Raw genomic sequence first — 23,357 nt, forward strand, 5'->3', positions numbered from 1 at the left:
AGGACTGCTCCTTCGACCTCAGGACTGCTGTCTCCAGTGCTCCTGAATTGGTTTCTTTTCCTTCTTTTTCCTTGCCATCTTCCTGCCTCAACCTCACCACTTTCAAGCTCATTTCTCCCTGTCCATCTGACTTGACCTCTCAGTAGTATTTCCCAGTCCCCTCCCTATTCATTTGAAGACAAGTCATGGCCCAGCTGCTGCCGCCCTTCTTGACAGGGGTCTAGATGTCTATGGTGTCCCAACTCCTTTGCCTTTGACATTGCATATTCTTCTTACTAGATGATTCTTGTTTTAGTCCAGGCTTTAAATATCTCCTATATCACAGTGTCTCCCAAACCTGATCTGTGCTGTTCACCTCTCCCTAATGTGAATTTGCTTATCGAATGTGACATCCCATATGGCTGTCTAAACATAGTTTCAAAATTTACCAATGCAAAAGTGAAACGATTAACTTTTCCAACAGGCTGTCTTCCGTGGAGCAGTTAAGTGACACCGTTGCCCTGCATGACGCCTAAGCTGTATTCAAGGACCTAAGGGGACTCCTCTTTCCCCCACGCGCCCCACCCAGCCCTTCAGCTGTGTACCCTGCTGCTTCTTATTCCTAGAACATGCCGCATTTCAACCTTTTCGTTTCTATTTCCAGAATCCTCTGCCGCTGTTCCTGTACTCCTCTTCTAAGGCCACCTCTTTGACCCATTTTTACTCTCAGGCAAAATGAGTTCATTAATACATAGATCATTTATTCCAATATTTAAGGTCTTCCAGTAAGCCCTCCCTGCAGTAAAGCCAAACTGCATGCTGTCAGTCACAGTCTTACCAAGTACGCTTCTTACCAAGCCTCACACTCTTCCAGCTCTCCCCCCACCCCCGTTCAGTCATACCCCTCCCCCGTCGTGAAGCCAACTTATTGTCTGTTCCCTCTATCTAGAATGGTCTTCCACCATCTCAGCATTCAGGGCTTATTTTAGGTAGGACTTCCACAGTGAGCCCTCTATGGGTTACCCCGATTTCACCCTCTTTCCCCCTCTGTAAGCTACGTGAACCATCTGATATTATATCCTTTTCATTTGCTCATTGTTTGTATTCCTCTACTAGACTATCAGCTTCAAGGAGCCCCAGATGGCATTTTTGAACTAAATGCAGAGTTGGAAATGCGCGCACTGAGCTGGGGAGGCAGTCAGCCTTGACATAGACTCATTATTGATTTCTTGATAAATACTATAGGAATTGTACGTGATTTGATGGTGACAGCTGTCAGAATTTGTAAATTATGCTATTTTGAGGTTGTGTTTTTCCATTGTGTGGAAAAGGCCTGCAGAGTCATGCAGTCAACATTGGTACTGGAAACTACAGTGAATGAAAGCAAGATATTTTTATTTTGGAAAAGAACAGCAGGTCAAGGGGCTTTCACAATGGAAACCATGTCGTCAATTGTCTTCAGCTGTTCAGTTGCCTGATCCGGGGAGGCTGTGGGAGGGCAGTATGTCCCAGATGAGCGAGAGGAGCCGCTGAGAAGGGCAGGGGAGAGGCCATGGCCACCGGCAGGGAGGAGCCATATTGAGTAGTGATAGCCACAAAAGGAAAAAGAAACTTCAAGAACTCAGGGGGATTCAGGGGGAAAGGATGGAGGAGTAAAACATAAGCAGTGCTGTGTGTGTGTGTGTGTGTGTGTGTGTGTGTGTGTGTGTGTGTACAGTGATGGGAGAAAATCAATGTTGATAAGACAGCTTGGAACAGAACAATGAGTGAGTAAAACTCAGAAAATTTTAACAGTCAGACCAGGGCCTCAGCTGCTAGCAGCTGCCTGACCAATACAAGTCATCCCTATACAGGAAAAACAGTGACAGCTTCTCATGGAAACCCCATCTTCATCTTGTGCTGGTCCCACCCACCCTCCCTCTTCCCCACTATGCCCCTCCCCTAGTCCACTGATAGGGGAGGTCCTCTCTATCTGACCCTAGCCTTCAGGTCCCATTAGCACTGCCTGGTTCCTCTTTCTCTGTGGCCTACTTAGGCCACCTCGCCAGGGGGAGGTGATCAAAGAGCCAGCCACTGAGTCCATGTCAGAGACAGTCCCTGTTCCCATTACTAGGAAACCCTCTTGGACACTGAACTGCCATGGGCTACATCTGTGCAGGGGTTCTAGGTTATCTCCATGAATGGTCCTTGGTTGGAGTATCAGTCTCAGAAAAGACTCCTGAGCTCAGATTTTTTGGCTCTGTTGGCCTCCTGGTGGAGCTCCTGTCCCCTCCAGGTCTTTCTGTCTCTCCCTTCTTCCATAAGATTCCCTGCACTCTGCCCAAAGTTTGGCTATGAGTCTTAGCATCTGCTTCGATATCCTGAGGGGTAGAGTCTTTCAGAGGCTCTCTGTGGAGGGCTCCTGTCCTGTGGTTTCTTCTCCAGCTTCCAATGTCTGTCCTATTTTCCCTTCTAAGTGAGGATCAAGCCTCTTCCCTAGGGTCCTTTTTGTTCTTTAGCTTCTTTAGGACTGTAGATTTTAGTGTGTTTTCCTGTATTGTGGTACATTTACACAATGGAATACTGCTCAGCAATTAAAAACAAGGAAATCATGAAATTTGCAGGCAAATGGACGGAACTAGAAAAGACCATCCTGAGTGAGGTATCCCAGAGGCAGAAAGACACACATGGTATATACTCACTTATAAGTGGATATTAGCCTTATAATACAAGTTTTTTATCTTCCTTATAGCTGTTGGGAGCGAGAGGCTGGTCAGGCTCTATGGCTCTATCTACAATAGGCAGAGAAATAGCCAGGCACAGGGCTCTTCAAAATTAAATGCACAAGAAGATAAAATACCTCATTTAGTATGGAGAGAGACCCTTTTCTTCATTCTTTTCAAGTAGTTTTAATTTCACTTTTCTCCTCCTCTAAGTCTGCCCATTTTGACCTGATCTAAGTCATCCAAGCTCTGATGTAGTGCTTCCAATCTTGACCCACAGTTCTTAGCACCTTACTAAGCAATCTGTTATAACTGGAAGGAAATGGAGCTGGTAAGTGAAATGCTGCCATTCTCTATGAGAGCACAGTCAGCTCCGCTTCCAGAGCTAGAGAGAAGAAGGAACGCTGGGGTTAGTCAGGTAAAAAGGCATAAGCATTTTCAGGCAATAACATTGAGTAAAGTTGTTGTTCACCTCTGTGGATGAGGCCTAGGAGACTCCTCAAAAGAAACCTGAGCCCACCTGCTTCTTGGCTCTGCCCTTCCATTTCTTCCGCAGTTTGCTTTTCCTCCGGACCACATTCATCTTTCAAGAAAACCACAGGGGGAGAAAAAAAAAATCAAGTCAATTTATGAAATATCTCTTTATGGCTAATATGCAGCACTGAAATTAATTGCAACCAATGTAGCATAACTCCCCAGAAACAAGCAGAGAGATGAATGAGAGGCAGAGAGCAGAAGACTCTCCCACAAAAATAGGTGCATGCACACTCATGCCTTCTCCCGGGATTTGCTAGACATAAACAATACCGGAGTAAGCAATATTCACTCAGAGGTGCTGGAAACATCTCTTTTTCTGGCCAAAGATGCCAAACACACTTCACTTCTGACATTCTTCTTTTTTTTGGGGTGTGTGTGTGTGTGCCAGCTTTGGTGTAAAACATCTAGCTGCTCTTTTTAATTAATTAATTAATTAGTACTAATTAATTAGTACATTTTCTTTATTAATTATACTTTATTACCTTTGTATTCCCCCCCGTGATTCCCTCCCTCCTCCTGTCCCAATCCCTCCCTTCCTCCACCCTCTGCATGCATGCCCCTCCCCAAGTCCACTGATAAGGGAACTCTTTTTTTCCTTCCTTCTGATCCTAGTCAATTAGGTCTCATCAGGAGTGGCTGTATTGTCTTCTTCTGTGGCCTGGTAATGCTGCTTCCCTCTCAGGGGGAGGTAATTAAAGAGCAGGCCAATCAGTTCATGTCCCTGTTCCTATTACAATGGAACCCACTTGGATACTGAACTGCCATGGGCTACATCTGTGCAGGGGTCTTAGGCTATCTCCATGCATAGTCCTTGGTTGGAATATCAGTCTCAGGAAAGACCCCTGTGCTCAGATTTTTTGGTTCTGTTGCTCTCCTTGTGGAGTTCCTGTTCTCTCCAGATCTTACTGTTTCCCACTTCTTTCCTAAGATTTCCTGCACTCTGTCCAAAGGTTGCCCATAAGTCTCAGCATCTGCATTGATAGTCTGCAGGGCAGAGCTTTTCAGAGATCCTCTGTGTCAGGCTCCTGACTTGTTCCCTCTTTTCTCCTTCTTCTGATGTCCAGCCTCTTTGCCTTTCTAGATAGGAATTGAGCATTTTAGCAAGAGTCCTCCCTCTTGATTAGTTTCTTTAGGTGTACAGATTTTAGTAGGTTTATCCTATATTATATGTCTATATGAGTGAGTATATACCGTATGCATCTTTCTGCTTCTGGGACAGCTCACACAGGATGATCTTTTCCAGATCCCACCATTTACCTGCAAATTTCATGATTTCCTTGTTTTTAATTGCTGAGTAATATTCCATTGTGTAGATATACCACAATTTGTGCATCCATTGTTCAGTTGAGGGGCATCTGGGCTGTTTCCAGCTTCTGGCTATTACAAATAAGGCTGCTACAAACATGGTTGAGCAAATGTCCTTATCATGTACTTGAGCCTCTTTTGGGTATATGCCTAGGAGTGGTATGGCTGGACCTTGAGGAAGCGCTATTCCTAGTTGTCTGAGAAAGCGCCAGATTGCTTTCCAGAGTGGTTGTACCAGTTTACATTCCCACCAGCAGTGGAGGAGGGTTCCCATTTCTCCATAACCTCTCCAGCATGTGTTGTCTCTTGAATTTTTCATCTTGGCCATTCTGATAGGTGTAAGGTAAAATCTCAGGGTTGTTTTGATTTGCATTTCCCTGATGGCTAATGAGGTTGAGCATTTCTTTAAGTGTTTCTCTGCCATTCGATATTCCTCTGCAGAGAATTCTCTGTTTAGCTCTGTACGCCATTTTTAAATTGGATTACTTGATTTTTTGCTGTATAACTTCTTTAGTTCTTTATATATACTGGATATTAGCCCTCTGTCAGATATAGGGTTGGTGAAGATCCTTTCCCAATCTGTAGGCTGTCGTTTTGTTCTGAGGACAGTGTCCTTTGCTTTACAGAAGCTTTTCAGTTTCATGAGGTCCCATTTATTGATTGTTGCTCTTAGAGCCTGTGCTGTTGGTGTCTGTTCAGGAAGTTGTCTTCTGTGCCAATGAGTTCAAGGGTATTCTCCACTTTTTCTTCTAAGCGGTTTAGTGTGTCTGGTTTTATGTTGAGGTCTTTGATCCACTTGGACTTTAGTTTTGTGCAGGGTGATAAGTATGGATCTATTTGCATTTTTCTACATGTAGACATCCAGTTAGACCAGCACCATTTGTTGAAGATGATGTCTTTTTTCTATTGAATGGTTTTGACATCTTTGTCAAAAATCAGGTGTCCATAAGTGTGTGGATTTATGTCAGGGTCTTCTATTTGATTCCATTGATCCACCAGTCTGTTTCTATGCCAGTACCATGCAGTTTTTAGTATTGTTGCTCTATAGTACAGCTTGAGATCAGGGGTGGAGATACCTCCAGAAGATCTTTTATTTTAGAGGATTGTTTTAGCAATTCTGGGTTTCTTGTTGTTCCATATGAAGGTGAGAATTTTTCTTTCAAGGTCTGTAAAGAATTGTGTTGGTAATTTGATGGGAATCGCATTGAATCTGTAGATTGCTTTTGGTACTTCTGACCTTCTTTTCTGCTGTGAATCAAGTCACATGCTTAGTGGAAGGAGCTTGACTGATTTTCTGTGCCTTTTGTGTTTTTGTTAGGTATGTGCTTCTAAAATTTTTATTTTCATTTATCTTCTATATAATGATCTAACACATCAATGCTATGAATTGTTTTCGTCCTGAATTCATTATGTTGATCAATTGTATAACTTTGTAAAAAAAAGCGGGAGGGGGCAGTTGCAGTAGAGGATGCTACTTGCAATGAATTAATTTTTGGTCTTAAAAAATGTTCTATATCTGTGAATTTACGGGCAGATAAAATACACTCCCAAGGGCAAGTAAAGGCCTGAATTTGTAATTATTTTAGGGATATCTTCAAAACACTTTTGTGGGAAGGGAAATATAAATTATTACCTTATATGAAGACACAGGAACAGAACATAAAACATAGTTATATACAGAAAACTGAAAATCAGAAGTTAGCAATGTGAAGTACAAATGACCATAAGGCCTTCTCCCCAGCAGCAGCTGTCTCTTTTCTGTGTGAATGTAATCTGGGCTGTCTTGTTTGACCCAGGGGATAAGGCAGAAATCATGTCTTGACACAGCTGAGCTGCCCTCAGAAGGACAGTCCCTGCTTTCGCCTTTGGGAACAGTAGCCATAACTGCAATGCAGTCCAGGCTGCATTCCCCTGGATGGAGAGGGACATGGAATCAAGTGCTGAGGAGGCAGACACGTGAGGGAGACAGGGCAGCACCTCACTGTTCCCCCAGCTCCCTGTAGAATGCAGAATGGCTATCTCAGCCAATGTCACAGAACAGAAGAGTCACACAGCCCTCTCCATCCCTGTTCCGTAAGCAGATCTAAGCCACCAACATTTATTTGCTTAGTGGGTTTTGAGAATCACCATCGGCTACTGTTTGTTCTTTTCTGGTTTGGTGTGGTTTGGTTTGGTTTGGTTTGGCATGGTTTGGTTTGGTGTGGTTTGGTTTGGTTTGGTTTGGTTTGGTTTGGTGTGGTTTGGTTTGGTTTGGTTTGGTGTGGTGTGGTGTGGTGTGGTGTGGTATGGTTTGGTTTGATTTGGTTTGGTTTGGTGTGGTGTGGTGTAGTTTGGCATGGTTTGGTTTGGTTTGGGCTTTTGAGACAGGATTTCATTCTGCGTCCAGTCTGGCCTTGACCTTCATTTCTTATGCTTGTATCTCCTGCGTGCTGGGATGGGAGGCGTGTGCTGCTTTCCTCAACTTTACCACTGGTTCTTAAGACAAAGCAGAAGTCTGAAAATCCTCCCCACAAGCTCCCTTGACTAGTAGAAAGGAAACATCCACCCTAGAAGCTGCAGAGAATCATTTACTGAGATTCTTGAAAAACAATCCATTGGACAGCTTTCACTCTGGACAAGATTGCAGTCCATGAATACTTAAATAGGTGCAGAATCCATCTCTCCAGGAGCGCAATGCGATTTTGAGTATGAGAAGCCGGGGGTGGGAGGGGGGTTCTCTGTGTGCTTTTAAATCCCCTGCAGTCAGTGATTCATTTAAAAGCCCCACACAGCACCTCCAGTGTTCTCTGTTAAGAGTCTTCATGGAGGTGACAGCACTGGAGTTTGCTCTTGGGAGGAAATAGCCATCATGATTGTTCTTGTTTCCTTAATAAAGCCAAGTGGGCGCAAGGGCACGTGCCAAAAATTCAGTCAATATTTCTCCCTTCTTCCCTACCAAATGAACTGAGCTGAGAAGGAGGAAACTCTGCCAGCTTTCCTCCAACAGACAGACTCCATAGCACAGATTTCATTCTAGGCCTGAAGTCTGTAGGTGAGAGACTGCCTTTAAAATTAGTCTGGTTCCCACTCCCCTTAGAGACCGGGACAGGGACAGAGAGCGACCTTAACAGGAAGACAGGCAGGGAAAGAAACAAGTCTCAGGAATGCAAGGAACTGCGTCTGGCAGTTTTATATGCACAAAAAGGTAACTCACATTCAGACTCCCAAACCCAGCTCTCCTCTCACCCAGGGGTTTACCTGGCAGTGGTCCTGGGTTTTCTCTGCCTTTCCGTGCGAGCACTCCCTAACTAACACAGATATCCCAGGGGCACGCTTTTCTTCCCCTGCAAATCCTTACTTGAGTATTTCTGCTCTTGGGAAGCTAGCTTAGGAATCGCTTGGCATGTTCACCATGGAAGAAAGGCATTCTAGAAGCAGGCTGGGTTTGCCGTTTGAGTAGCACGCTCTCAGCTGAAAAGGTACGTTTTCAATTTCGGAGACAGTTCACGCCCACATCCAGCAGGGGGCGCCAATGCAGAAGGCTTGCTTTCAAAGCTCGCAGTGCACTCGTGGGCAATTAGATTAGCACGCAGCTCGCCGTCATCTAGGACAGTCTGGCTGCCTTCTGTCTTTCCATCCATTTAAAAGGCTTCCAGTGAGTGAGTGAGTGATTGCCTCTGCCGGTGTGTGTGTGTGTGGTGGGGGGCGGGCGACAGGCACGGGAGGGGAGGGGGCGCGCATTCAACAGGGAGTCACGAAGTGTTTAGTAAGGAGAGCTTGGTCTGTCTATTTTCACAGGAAACACACAAACGATAAAACGGTACGTGGGGCAGGGGCACATAAACTTGTGGTTTCTCGAAGGGATTTAAAAGGGTTACAATAAATGGGAAGCAGTGTCTGCAGGGTCTCACCAGGCAATTTTTGTTAGGTAAAAAAAAATGTCACACAGAAGCTATCTTCCAGATAGCAGAATTCTCCCCGTCATATACCTTCAGGACCATAGATTCACCTAAGATAATAATTTCCACAGCTTTCATGTTGTGTGAGATGTGACATTTTACTTTCCCAAGTTAAAAAAGCAGAATAACCAGTAAGGATTTTGCTACGGTGTCCTTCCTACTTCTCTAGTATTATTTTGGACCCTCAGTCTTTTAATCCATATTTATTAAGCACGTGCATTTGCAAGAACACATTTCATGACATTTACATGAGTGAAATGAAGGGGCCCTCCTGCAGAATGAATTCACAGGAGAAGGAGGAGTCTGTCACCAGCTAGGCCGTGACAGGAATTCTGTGCGTGTTTAATTCCATACGAGGGAGGATTGGAAGGCAGAACCTCAACGTTATGGCCATGAGGTGTTTGTTGTCTTCATATTTTTAGTTCCTTCTGCAAGCTGTGTAGAGAGCCGGGAGAGAAGGGGAGAGCAATCAGGTTAGGCCAGTGGCTGGGGAAGCAGTTTGCTGCGTCCTGCTCGCTGGCATGCCTTTGCAGGTCTCCAGACTTTTACACAAGCAAATCAGTTCAAATACAGCAGTTGACAGACTAAGTTCTTGGCCCTAAATCTTCAGTCCCCTGTAACAGGATAATTTACATCAGGGTCCTCGCCCTGTGAGTAGGAAATTCTGACAGTCCAGTGATGTTGGACTTATGCCACACGACTTGACCTGGATAGTGGAATACATGTGGATAAAATGCGAACAACACTTAAATGTGCTATGTAAATAGATTTGTGTCTGACGCTTCTGTCCTTTGCCACAGAAAGAAGATGCTTTTGTAGCTGCTGCTTGAAGGAGGACAAGAAGTAGGTACTGTAGACTTCAGCCCAAATAGTAGAGTCTGAGGCCAAGAGTAAGTAATTCATAGCTCAAGATAGGTTCTCATGAGCATAAGAAAAAAAATAACTTCTGTAAGTAACTAGAAGTCAGGCCAGCGTACGACCTTATTATTATTGTAAGTAGCACATACATAACAAACATACATGTGCTATGTTTTTCCCAAACCCCCAGTAAGTGTTCCCACTCTTTTGCGTATGTTGTAGGTATTTTTATGTATTCCTGTGTGTGTAGAAGCCAGAGGTACATTGTGGGTATCTTTTGAAATGTCTCCTCCTGCACGTTTGTGTGTGTGTGTGTGTGTGTGTGTGTGTGTGTGATGTATGTACATGCAGATAAGCACACACATGAAGGTGGTCAGGAGCCAGAAGAGGGTGCCAGGTGTCCTGCTTTATCACTCTCTGGTTTTTTCCTTGGATGTAATGTGTCTCACTGAACCTGCAGCTAGACTGGTACTCAGCAAATTCCAGTGATTTTCTTGTCTCTGACCCTGGATGGCATGAGTGGCCATGTCCAGCTGTTTGCATGGGTGCTGGAAATTTGAACTCAGAACTTCATGTTTGTTCAGCAAGTGCTCTTACCATGGTGCCATCTATCCAGTCCCCACCCATATCATTTAAAGATGGTGTCTCAGTCACCTAGACTGGCTGGCCACCAAGCCTCAACCATCCTCCTTAGCTGGAGTTTCAGGCAAGCAGTGCTGCCCCAGCGTTTCCACAGAAGCTTACACCGCAGGCCCTTAACCAACAGAGCTCTAAGTTAGCACTCTCTCACGTGGAAGGAGCCCAGTTTGCTTCAGTCTTGTTTTCTTCTCATCTATATTTTCATTTCACACATTTCAAAATTGTCTAGAAACACACATTTGGAAATGAAGTTAGATTATATAAGAGAGAAATGGTCCTAAAGAGTGTCGCTGCCATCGGCATGATGATGTTTATGCTTTGTTTAATTATCTGGTTACGTGGGCAGCACCTAGCATGTGCCCATTGCTGGCTTCCTTCTGCTCAGTCTGGAAATGCTCTGTGCAGAGTATTAAATTTAATTCCTGTAGCAAACTCAAGAAGTAGGTTTGGCCAGAGTACTTTGTGTAGGACTGTCCTAGCTAGCGAATGGCCATTGTAAATGGCCCTGACATCAATCTACTCTTGCCTTCCTGAAAAGACAACTAATATTTGTTGTCTGAATATGATGGTTAAATTTTGGTAAGACAAAAATGTACAAAATTATACTTTAAAATTAAAGCTGAGGAGTAAAGCTGCCACCTTCTATGAATTTTCTGAATTGATAAAGAACACAAAGATTCCAAGATTTTCGACACTTTATACCAGATGGGCCCAATACTACAAACCTAAAATTTTTATTTTAATACTTTATACATTGGCATAACATGTCATTGCCTTAATATAAATATTAATATTTTATCAGTTTTTACACTGGAATAATTTTAAAGAGCAAGGACAAGAGGGAGTTTCTTTTTGTTTTCAGTCTGATACACTAGAGAATAAACTTCAGACATGATCCTCCCCTTATTACTCTGTCAGCTTTGAACACATTGGTGTGAGTTCTATACAAAAAGCCTTTCTCTTCCTAACCAAACACAACCTCCAAGACCTGGAAATGAACACACACAGCATTGCTCTTATCCAAGCCATGGATTACAATGGCATTATACCAATTCTCAAGACATCCTTTACAGCCATCCAGGAGCGACGACAGTATCTCCCCGTCATAGTTCTTTGATCTCCTCCCAACTCTGCTCAAGTCTGCTGCCCAGCATTTTATTCCCTCACCAGATGTCTTAGGTCAATGAGAGTAACCACCATCACTCTAGGAAGGAGTGAGGCAGGAAAGAGTAAGGACAGAAGAAATAGGAGGGCAGAGGGAGCACTAACTCCAAACTGACACAGTTGTGATTCTGGGGGTGTCACCAGCTGCTTTAGTGATCTTCCTGAGAAGTCTCCAAGTTGGCTGACTCCTGTTAATGGGAAGCATCATGCTTGTCTTTCGGGAAAGATAAATAGGCATCCACCTGAGCGCTCTCCAGCTGTGTTTGGTGGCAGCTGCTGCCTGCTGCTGCCTCCTTTTATCACCTATGTGCTTGGCTACCGCATGCTCCAGTGAACCCACACATTCCTACTCTTCTAGTCTCTGCTTTTATAGATACAGAAATTGAGGTGTTTTAAATGAGTAACTCCCCAGATCTAGCAGAGTTCATTTAGAGCTCTTTTGATGCAAGTCATTGTTAAGATATATTTAAAAATATGCCACACATACTTCAGATCTGTTATTAAAGATATTTATTTGGAGGAAGGGAATACAAGAGAGTTAGGGCCTGAATGATCCATGAGGGCAAAGACAGAGAGAGACAGAGGGACAGAGATGGAGTGCTCTGACAGAGAGACAAAAGCAGCGAGAGCAAGAGAGGAGAGCGAGAGAGAGAGAGAGAGAGAGTGTGTGTGTGTGTGAGAGAGAGAGAGAGAGAGAGGCAGAGAGAGAGAAGAGGCATGGTCTTTTTATTCCTAGGCCCTGGCATCAGTGATCACATCATGATGACACATGATGACATCACAGGTGCCTAAACAACCTGGGAATGGGCTAGTGTATCAAGATTTGTGTCGTCAGAATACTACAATGCTCGGCTTTTCTCTTGCCAGATTCTGGTGACCTATGTCCACCTGCTGCACAATTGCTGTGCAGCTTCTTCACCCCCAAAGGTTCACACCATGATCCCCAGTGTGATAGTGAGGTATTCTCTAAGAGGTGGCGCTGACAATACGGTGACCGGGATGTGGGATATGTCAGAGGAATCAACGCTGGAGGTATTCTGTCAGTTTCTGCAGGACCTTGCCTCCCCATCTGATCTCTTTCTGAAGCACTGGGCCATTGTGAAAGTCATAACCAAAGAACAAACAGATGGAAATGCCTGACTCTGAACCATAGGCCTTTAAACTGTGGGCAAAATAAACCCTTTTTAATGAACTATTCAATCTTAAGTGTTTTGTAACAACCCTTTGGTATAGAGGTGCCCCTGCCTCAGCACCTAGTGTGGTGCCTTAAATAGATTAGGAGCTCCATACACACATACCAAGGGATTAAGAAGGAAAATGTCATGTTCTCCCCAGGTAGTAATTATTACTTGTGCTTGACATATATTTCATTACTTTAAGTTGAAAAGGTGTGATGTCCACCTGAGAGCCCATGCTTGAACTGCATAAAGCTGTTGGTTAGTTTTCAAAAAATTCATCTTTCCTTAGTGTCAGATAATGGTTCCTAAAATGCACATGGAATAAAATTTAAGGAACAAAGTAAGTTAGAATCCATCTATTTTTACCCCCACTCTTGAACTAGCTTCTATCCAATTTTTCTCCAAGTCTACAGCAATGATGTCCCAGCATGCTTTGTTGTTCTAACTCTTATTTCCAAAGTCTATTCTCAGCTTGGAAGCTAGTTGGTTTGAAAAATGTGAGCTAGGTCACACAGAGTCTTAACTCACATTCTGAGACAGGAAGATCTCTGTGGAGGACCTTCTCAGGGTTCCCTGAGCTCATTCTTCTCTATTCTCCCGTTAGCCTCTAAGGGAAGGCTGGCATGTTCCAGGACAGACCACTGTACTCATACACATTCACAGTGTCTTTTTCTTTTATTTTTAGACTAAAACATTATGATGAAAGCTGGGCTTGCCCAGAGGCATTGTGGTCTACCACTGTAATCTCTCAAATCATGCTCCATGACCTTGAGATAAGCACACCTTGGATGTGTCCTCAATCTTTTCTTTTTAAAATTATGATCTTAAACTGAGCATGCTCAAAAAAGTACCTGTGGTTATTTGAATAATATTGGCCCTCATCGGCTTACCCAGCTGAATGCTTAGTCAGCAGGAGTGGCACTATTTGAAAGGATTAGAAGGATTTAGAGTTGCGGTCCTTTTGGAGGAGGCATGTCATGGGGATGGACTCTGAAGTTTCAAAAACCCCAGGCCAAGCCTAGAGTCTCTCTTCCTGCCTATAGGTCAGAATTTAGCACTCAGCTACTGCTCTAGCACCTGCCTGCATGCTGCCAAGCTCTTCACCCTGATTATAATAAACTAAACCTCTGAAATCATAAGCAAGCCCAGAATTAAAGGATTTCTTTTATGAAAGCTGCTGTGGTCACGATGTTTCTTCACAGCCACAGAACAGTGACTAAGACAATACTCCTTAACTGGGTATGATCAACAATGGACCCATCCTTGTGAGCCATGGTGGTGCAGCATTAGGGGAGGCAGAGGCAGGTGGAACATTGAGTTCAAGGCCAGAATGGCCTACTACAGGCAAGTCTACATAGAGAAACCCTGTCTTGAAAACAAACAAACAAACAAACAAATAAACAGAGTGGACCCATTCTATATAAATATGAATATTCACCCTTTGAAAAAAGTCCCTTCGATTCAGTTGGTAGATGAAAGAACTGTTTTTAAATAACTCACATGATGTCATTCTTGCTGCCTGTTATAAATCTTTCTCTACTCCTGGCTTTGCCCTCACCAGCATGTGATTGGATCACACTCCCCTTTACTTGCTGCCAGACTTTCAGGCTATGGCTGTTTCTCTAGGACACTGGGAACTCTTCTTTGCACACCTTGTCCTGCCTGCTTAGCATCCTTGCTGGCTACTTCAAGTCTTTGTTTAAATGTCTCCTTTTAGCGAGGTCTTTGCTGAATCCAATCCCCCATATAAACTCATATCTTGCACTCTTTTCTCCTCTTTCAGAACTAACCAGTGTCTCTTTATTAATCATCCACCAGCTTATGCAGCCATCATGTATGTTTCAGGGTCATGTTTTTGTGCACCTGTCACCGCTGAAAGGTCCCTTCTACCCAGGCAAGGATCTTTGTCTACTCTGTTTCCTGATAGCCACTAAGGATGTAGAGTCAGAATGTGGTGTGTATTCAACAACTATTCATGACTTAATGAAATATGGAAACTGCCTTATCTGGCCTTGCCTGCCTAGTTTGTGAACAGACTAGAAAAAAAAAAAAAGGAGAAACTAACTCTTTTTAACTTCTTCAGAGCTGATAAAAATTGGAGATGCATAAATCACGTGGGAAAGAATTTTTCAAGACAGTTGACCCAGGTATAAGAGAGTACACCTTCCCTTCAAGACACCTCCATGCTAGAACAGTGAGCCAAAGAAAGGAATGATTTCCCAGGGCCCATGATCACTTATATGTACCTTGTTCCAATGTAGCTTTCTAAATTGATGTGTAGAGTTTTCTGGGAAGATGGCAAGGCTCTTATAGGCAGTGTGAGTGTGAATGGTGTGTGTATGTGTGTGTGTGTGTGTGTGTGTGTGTGTGTGTGACTCAGTGTGCTGAGTCAGGCTTTCTGCTTGACAGAAGCTTTTCCACCCTACCCAAAACAAACTTGAAAAGTAGGTGCAAGATTCATGGCTTAGTCTTCAGCCATGGGGTGGGGAAATGTGGGAACCATGTCTTAAATACCTTAGTGATGTGCAGAAGGAAGGGGAAATAATAGAAAATACTCTTCTTAAAGCATGTGGAGCTGTGAAGGAGGACAGAGTGTGACTTGACCAGCAAGAGGAAGTATAGAACATTATAGCACGCATCTGTTCTGTTTACACACTTTGTATGATGGCAGAGCATCAGGGTCTGAGTAAGGAAGACTGAACTTTATGGCGCTTGAACGCCAACAGTGTGACCCTGGCACACTGTGTGTGTCCTACTGTAAAAATAACAGAAATCAATACGCTGGAGATCTATTTGCAATATCACATGAGCCCCTAATAGCTAACATATGGCTCAGCATATGGCATGTTGACACACTCTAACTCCATTAGGGCTGGCTTTTAATCGAAGGATTCCTAGGTATTTCACAAACAGGATTCATCAGCCAGGCCTTCCTAGGGAAAGCTGTGGAGCCTGGAGAGACATACAGTCTCCCTACACAATCAAGATCTACTAAGGAATGATAATAAGAAGAAAACAGTAAATACTGTAAAAAGAAGCTAATAAATGGAAATCCAGCAACTTTCCCAAAGTCTCCCATGGACTTGATGGGGCAACTGAGATCAGAGGTGAGATTATGCTGGCAGAGCTGTCACTGTGCTAGGTGGTCAGTGCTGGAGAAGCGACAGTAAAGCACACCCATTCCCACACATTCGCATAAGCTGGTCTCCACAGCTGGGAAAGCTGTGGCCAAAGTCAGCTGACCAGAACAGCATTTCAGTGGAGTTTTCTCCCCTCCTCATTCCTTCTTCAATTGTATTTTTCCATTAACTCCAAGCCCCAAGGTTAAATTCCCTTCTAAACACCTAGAATTCTCTGCACTGTCATTTCTGTTCCCCCATCAAAATAACCAGTGCGCCTACACAGTTGTTTCAAACAGGCACACATTGTACTTTGTACAGATGTTAAATTCAGAATTGGCAAAAGAATGCAGGTTTTTTTTTTTTTAATTTTCAACTTTCCAAAGAATGGGAAGTATATAAAGGCTGTCTTTAAATAGAACCATCATCCCATGAATAAATTCAAAAGCTGTTAGATATCTTTATCATCAATTAATGTTTGCTGGATACCTACAAAGTTCAAGATGCTGGGGAAGGAATGAACTAGATTCTTTGGAAAACAAAATACTACCCGAGACAGGTGGAAGAACTTCCTGAGAAGTGTCTGTGTGACTCCCAACATAGTGGAGCTAGGGATGAGTGTTAAGAAAGATTACGAAGCACATTTCCTCTACACACACCTGAATGAGTGCTGTGTCAACAGGACTGTCCTTAGTTCAGTGTGTGTCTTTCCTCATGGCTTTGTCCCCATGGTCCCTTGGGATGTCGCTGATGATAGATGACACACATGCATGAGTGCTGGGTTCCCTATGGGACAACCCCAGAGGGAAGCTCTTTTGCATGGTGAACAGACTAGTTATGACCTCTCTGGTACGACTGAATGCACAGGTATCTAAGATTGTGGGCATCCCTGTTATCTTGGAATTTATAAGCTTTCATTTTTAGGCTATTAGATCTTGTTCTTTCAAAACAGTTATTCCTTTCATGTTGAACCCCACTATTTTAGGTGAAAACAAAAATTATAAGGTAACTCTTGGAATTTTCTGAAGTTGGTGGGAATGATGTGTACAAATAGATTCTGACCCTCCAAATTTATAACCCTACATAGAGCCTTCACAACCACTCCAAGGTTGACCCAACAGAAAAGCAATGCTTTATTTGTATATTTTTTCACTTCTAAAAGTTGTTGCATAATGGCTTAGTATAAAGCAAATTTTTATCTGTGTCTGATTTGTATCAGAAAGTACAATACATCATTCCCTTTCATCACATGAAAGTACAGCAGTCACAGCACCCACATGGTACTGGTACCATGATATCGTGAGTATAAAAATTCACAGATGCTCACATCCTTACATAAAATGGTGTGTTTTTACACAACTTGTGGAGCCATTTTGTACACATTACATTGTATCTAGATGACCTTACCACTTAATACAATGCGAAGAGTATGGAAATTGTTATACTGTTTGGTTTAGAGAGTATGATAACAGGAAAAGAATTCACACCTGCTCAGTAGAGATGCCATTTTTTTTCTTTAGTGGGATCCGAAGTTGCAGAACCTGGGGATATGGAGAGCACCTATAATTTGCAATCAGTGAAACCACACAGCTTTAGGCAGAAGAAGCCAGTGCTGAGTTTGTGTGTAATTAGGACACAGGAGTCTGTCTTCCCTTCAAGTCTCACAATGTCCTTCCGTGGAAGACACGTAGAACTTACTGGATCAAGAGCTGAGGTTCCCAAATGTTACCATGCTCCGGAAGGCACAGGCAGGCTTCTTACAGGGCACATTGCTGAATTCTGCTTTAGCGGAGCTAGGGGTAGGGCCTGAACCTTTGAGTGTCAAAAAGTAAAAACAGAAATAAAAACCTCAGGTGTGGGGTGCCACATCTTGGGAAACACTGGCTCTAGTGTATTAACTAGTAAGAACTGAAGCTTTGCTCTGTTGCATTTCTCATTCGTGATAAATGGTCTCGGCAGCCTACTTAGGCTCAAGACTAGATTCTTCATTTTCCACCCTCTGAAACTTTGGAACCAGGAGTCCAGCAATCTCTTGAGAAAAGTGATTACTAGAAAAAGTGATTTTTAAAAAATAAAACTTTGTTTTAAAAGTCTTAATTAAATCACTTTTGCTTAAGATATGTGTAAAACCTTTGAATGAAACCCTTGGGAGCTTCTGCTCTTCAGAGACTGAGTTGGGGATTCCAGGGCTGAACATAGCAGGAAAACGGCTCTTCCAGAGCCTACCGAGGAGACACAGGGGTGGCCCCAACCTCTGCTGGACAGCGTGCAGGAGGAAGCAGGGAGGGCATACATCCAGTTCCGGGCAGGAGCAGCCAGTGAAAGCTCCTCAGCGGAGGTACTGCTTCACCGAGAAAAACATCTGTCCTTGAGCACAGTTTCCTGAGCATCCAGTGTCCGCCAGACTGTCTCCTTTAGGACGGTGACTGCCCCGCCCCCACACAGCTATCTGGCATATGAAATAGGCTAGTCCATACTGAGATGTCCCATAAAGGACATCCCAGGCGCTGTGGGCAGCGGGCTGCACTGACATTTGAGGCGCACACATTTAGATAAGACATTCTGGGCTTACACAGTAGAAATGATTTTCAGTGCCTGCAGACCTGGAATCCTCTGGCCTGAGCCTTCCCAAGGCTGAGTCAAGATGTGTGTCTATGCTTTCTTTAGTTTCTAAGATGGCTTTCAGAGCTTAGAAATGGCATACGCAGTTGTGAGTCATACAGTACGTTTCCATCCCGTAGCACTGCTTGAGATGCAGCCCGGGAGGAGCGGCAGAACTGAGTATCCAGATGGGCAGATGGACGCTGTCTCTCAATCTGCCCCTCCCTTGTTTCCCACCTCTAGTTTCTGTGGGTACCAGTGACTTCTCCCTCTGAACGCACTGAAAGAGGTTTCTTGTTGCTGTTGTTTTTGTTTTGTTTTGTTTTGATTTTCCCTGGTCTCTGAGGAAAGCTTGTCGTGCTGATCTTGAAGTGGGGCAGGGTAGCAGTTCAAAACCCAGAGGCGGCCTAGTCCATGGGAGCGGAGCAGCGGGGAGAGTAACCACACCCAGCGTTAGGGCATCCTCAGTAGGGTAGCTCTGCGGTCTACGCACGCTTTCTCCCAGTGTCCCCCGAGGACTGAGACCGAGCTGTCCCCACACTGCCTTTGTCTATGCACCCCTTTTTGTTTGCCTTTCCTTCCCCATCTCTCTTCACTCTTGCGCGGCTAGAGCTCCCTGGGAACCGCGCTTGTCCTTGAATGCTAGCCTTACAGTGTGCTTCAGGTAGACCCGATCTAAGAACGTTTTAAACCGACCAGCTACACAAACATATCATTCCCAATCATGCTAAGTGCTGATGATAGGAAATGCAGATTGCTAATTGACTCTTAACAAGATCATCTGAGGGCTTCCTCATGGAAGTGGCATTTAAGCTGAGGCTCGTAAGGCGCTTCCGAAGTAAAACTCATCAGTGTAACTTAATCAGATGAGAACGGGGCCATAACTCGTGGTTGAGGTGGAGTGAAAGGCACACGAAAGGCATCTGAGGGAGAGGCCTCAGATGGAAAGACCTGGACGTTTCTGAAGGTTTGAGAGAAGCCCGTAGGATTGGAGTGCTGACAGCCAGTGTCACAGATGGTCTAGGTGGGAGAGACTCAGGCGAAAGCAGGAAGTGGAGGAGGACGGAGGACTTTGGGTGGGGGGCAGAGGCTATGTTCCCTGGGGCAGGGAATGAAACATCGAGATGATGTGCGTTAGGGATGGATAGGAAGTCAGCACAGTTGGAGGACCGGCCTCAGCAGAAGTGGAGGCAGGAGTAAGGTCAGTGAATAAGTGGGCATGTCAGAAGGGATTCCTATCTTTCGGTGGGAGGGAGTAGGGAGCCGTGGAAGGACTCTCTTTCACACGGCAGCTACATTGGGTGTGCACTGAGCAAGGTGAGAAGAAAAGGCAGCAATATACAGCTCCCTTGGAACTGATTAAAATTAGTCAGAGGAGGATGAGAGAGCATGGAGTGACAGGTGAGGCAAGAAAGCAGAATGGATTTAGGAGGTGATCCATGGGCAGAATCAATGGCTTTGGTGAGTGCTTACATGGAAATATGCAATGGAGATGATGCCAACGTCTGTGGAAAAATTCTCCATGAACAGTTATCATACAGCTGTAACAGTTTTACTGGCACAGAGGTCATGCTGCAAGCAGCAGCCCAGCTCTCCCACAGCAAGCTGGAGTAGACACAGTTGTGTGCCTGCCCCACGTGCTTGGCTGATTACCAAATTGCAGCACCTTGCATTCCACCCCAGCAGTAGCCTGGGAAGCTCGAGTTGGGGCAAGCTGGGAGACAGACAGTGAGAGGTTGGTTTAACATAACTGTGAGATATCTAATAGGTACAGTGAGGAGTCGGGGAGAAAGCCGGGGCTGTGAGTCAAGCCTGAAAGCCCTTGCAGTCTAAGCATGAGGGCATGATTTTGGATATGAAGTACCTCCATGCCCAGCTGGGGATGCTTGTGCATTCCTGTAATCCAGGGCGGAGAGGCAGAGATGGGAGGGCCTGCAGTGGCACTCAATCTAGTCAATCTGTGAACCCTAGCTTCAGTTAGAGTTGTCTTACAAAGAAAGAAGGACAGAACGGTAGGGGAAGAGGCCCATTCCTGCCTCCACATGTGTGTGCACGAGCATGTGCCCCTACCACATGTTCACAAACACAGAGACACAGCTCACACACAGAAAATGATAATTCGAACCTTGACATGCACTCTCTAACCAGAGGAGGCGTGCATGCGTCGGTCAGTTTTGTATGGTTGTGCTACTGGCAGATACTCCTTGTTAGATTTCTGTTTTTTCCTTTTGTGACCTTGTCAGAGTTGTACATTTTGACTGATGGTTTGAGACAGTTGGTTCCAATATCTGTTCTCTTTCTGTCGGAAATAAGAATATATCCTATTGTCCCTTGAGGCATGCCTCAGCAAAACGGACAACAGCATCCATTCTGGGATTTTCGGACTGATTACAGCTCTCTCTCCACATCTCAAGGCCTCACAATTTCCTCCCCATCTAGCTATCCTTTAAAAATCAGCTGTTACTTTTAGTAGCATAAATCACTTTCATTTACTAGTACATCTTTCACTCTCCCAAGACTGCCGATCACACTAATTATCCAGTATATATATAATTATTATTATTCTAAAACTATTATACAAAGAGGGAATTCTAGGATTACCTGGTCTTGAATTAACTTAAAAAAATCCCATTAGGAAAATATTCCAAAGAGTCTTACTGGTCTTATTTTGGATTCAATTTTCTATTATTTATTTTGGGTTATTACTTTCCCAATACTCTGTATCTTCTCACTATGTGGGGTAACCCTTGCTGTAATGAGTACCCCAGAATATAGCAATACACACACATACATGCACACATGGGGTGGGGGCGGGCTCTCATATCTGTAAGGTGCGTGCTTTAACCATAGCTCGAAACATATTCTTAACAGCAATTTGTCAATAGTCTCAAGAGTGAGGGAAAAATTATTGAGGGTGGCCAGTGATGCTAAGTCAACATAAATATCAGAAAGCACATCAAAAGACAAATAGCATCTGCCTCTTCTCCCCTGCTGATAGAGGGGGCTCTGCTTGTTTGGACAACGCTATATACATGAAATGATATAGGAGTCTCTAGCTTAGGAATATTCTGGTATGTTCTTTGCTCTTGCTGCCAAATTGGTCAATTTACAGAAGTCTGCCCTTTTCGGATATACTCTTTTTGGATAACCGTGCAGGAATTCCAGCTGTCTCCTCTCCACAGAAATATGTTTGGTGGAAAAAAAAGGCATCAGACTGGCTCACGATCAATGGAAAACATCTCTGCACGAGCTGGCAGTCATGAAAATGGCAGTCAGTTGCTTTGTGGGTCAATTCTCTCTCATAGGTACTGGGGAAAACTGCTGAATGCATGGCAGTTTTTCGTATGTAAAGAGATACTCTCCCCTTGAGGGGACAGAAACAGTGCCAAAAAGAAAAACCCACTCAACAGCTCTACAGCCACCCCCGGAGGAAGGAAGGGGCTTAGGATATCCTGTCTTCTCGAGAGTTTGCTTATGAGACTAAATCACCTCTCCGCATCCTCATTGCTACTGTTGGACAATTCTTGCCTTGGTAGACCAGTACTTAATTTTATGAACCTCCCAGAAGATCTGCAAGCATTAAATGACCTTAGTTTTTAACCTTTGTGCTACAAATAAGGGGTTATTTGTGGAAACTTCAAGTAGCAATTGCAATGAATGCTGTCCTGTAACTGCAAATGTCCATCAAAAAACAAATCAAGATGGAGCAAGAGACTTTTCCCATCACATGACAAATATTCAAACACGTGCACACATTTCCTGAACAGTTCAAATAAATGGTGAGTATATAATCTCAACAGCAGGCTAAGAGAGGTAGAATCAGGATCATTAACAAGAACAAATACTTATAGGAAGAAACACTACATATTCAAGATGAAAGATGACCCTTTAAAATCTATCTCATTAAAGCTAATTAAATTATGGTTTTTGTCAGTTTTAATTATAATTAATAATGAGTGCTATACAGAAAATGTTCAGAGGGTTAAATAAAGACTGAAGAGTACAGCTATTATGATGAGGAAACAGATAAGTACGTCATTTATTCATAGGTAGACCCTCCTGCTCTGGTGAGAGTTGGGAAGTTTTGCCCTATTTACATGAAGTGACTCAAGTTAAGAAATCTGAGCTCTTTTGGACTTGAAAGTCACATAGGAATGTGTTGCTACTTAATAGTCTGTCAAACATTAGTTTCCATGGACTTCTTTGAATTTCTTTCAACTTCATTTCTTCTTTTTTATTTATTTTTTTAATATTAGTTACAGTTTATTAACTTTGTATCCCAGCTATATCCTGCTCCCTCATTCCCTCCCAATCCTACCCTCCCTACCTCATCATCTCCCTGCCCCTTTCCAAGTCCACTGATAGGGGTGAACCTTCTCCCTTTTCATCTGATCCTAGCTCATCAGGTATCTTCAGGACTGGCTGCAATGTCCTCCTCTGTGGCCTAGCAGGGCTGCTCCTCCCTTGGGGGGAGAGGGGAGGTCAAAGAGCCAGCCATTGAGTTCATGTCAGAAATAGTCCCTGTTCCCCTTACTAGGGTACCCACTTGGATACTGAGCTACCATGGACTATATCCGAGCAGGGCTTCAAGGTTATATCCATACATGGTCCTTGGTTGGAGAAACAGTCTTATAAAAGACCACTGTGCCCAGATATATTTGGTCCTTGTGGAGTCCCTGTCCTCTCCAGGTCATACTAACTCCCCCTTCTTTCATATGATTCCCTGCACTCCGCCCAAGGTTTAGTTGTGAGTCTCAGTATCTGCTTTGATACACTGCTAGGTAATGTCTTTCAGAGGCCCTCTGTGGTAGGTTCCTGTCCTGTTACTTGTTTTTTCCTACATCCAATGTCCATCCCACTTGTCTTTCTAAGTGAGGGTTGATCATGTTACCCAGGATCCTCTTTCTTGATAATCTTCTTTAGGTGTAGAGATTTCAGTATGTTTATCCTATCTTATAGGTCTAGTACCACTTATAAGTGAGTATACACCATGTGTGTCTTTTCCCTTCTGGGATACCTCACTCAGAATGATCTTTCCTAGATCCCACCATTTGCCTGCAAATTTCATGATTTCTTTCATTTCTTCTTTACCTCTGCCAGCATGCTGTCATTAATCATGTGTACATATTACCATAGCTTCTTTTGTAGAGACCTGGGCTACATAATAACCTTTTAAACATGCCTTAGCAAAATTAAAGTACAGTTGCTTTTTATTTTAATTTGGTTTTTAAGAATTTCCACGTAAGTGGTTTTAAAGACATGGGAGTCTTCTCTCTCTCTCTCTCTCTCCTCCTTACCTCCTCCCCAGCACACCTGATGCTCTTGATAAAGCGAGCT

General features: G+C 43.8%; 1 protein-coding gene across 6 annotated transcripts in view; it reads right to left on the reverse strand.

Moving 5' to 3' along the window:
• The window catches only part of Macrod2 (mono-ADP ribosylhydrolase 2), a 1,832,027-nt gene that overhangs the window by 127,032 nt on the left and 1,681,638 nt on the right, over positions 1–23,357 (reverse strand). For 4 of the 6 annotated variants that reach the window (XM_055602641.1, XM_055602643.1, XM_055602640.1 and 1 more), the window contains one exon: positions 3,154–3,264. In XM_055602641.1, the coding sequence (XP_055458616.1) occupies positions 3,154–3,264 (111 nt within the window). The remainder of the gene's footprint in view (positions 1–3,153; positions 3,265–23,357) is intronic. The other 2 variants (XM_055602644.1, XM_055602642.1) reach the window with 1 other exon arrangement.

Source organism: Psammomys obesus, unplaced genomic scaffold, assembly GCF_907164565.1.
Source record: "Psammomys obesus unplaced genomic scaffold, mPsaObe1.curated_primary_1811, whole genome shotgun sequence".
Classification (NCBI taxonomy): Eukaryota; Metazoa; Chordata; class Mammalia; order Rodentia; family Muridae; genus Psammomys; species Psammomys obesus.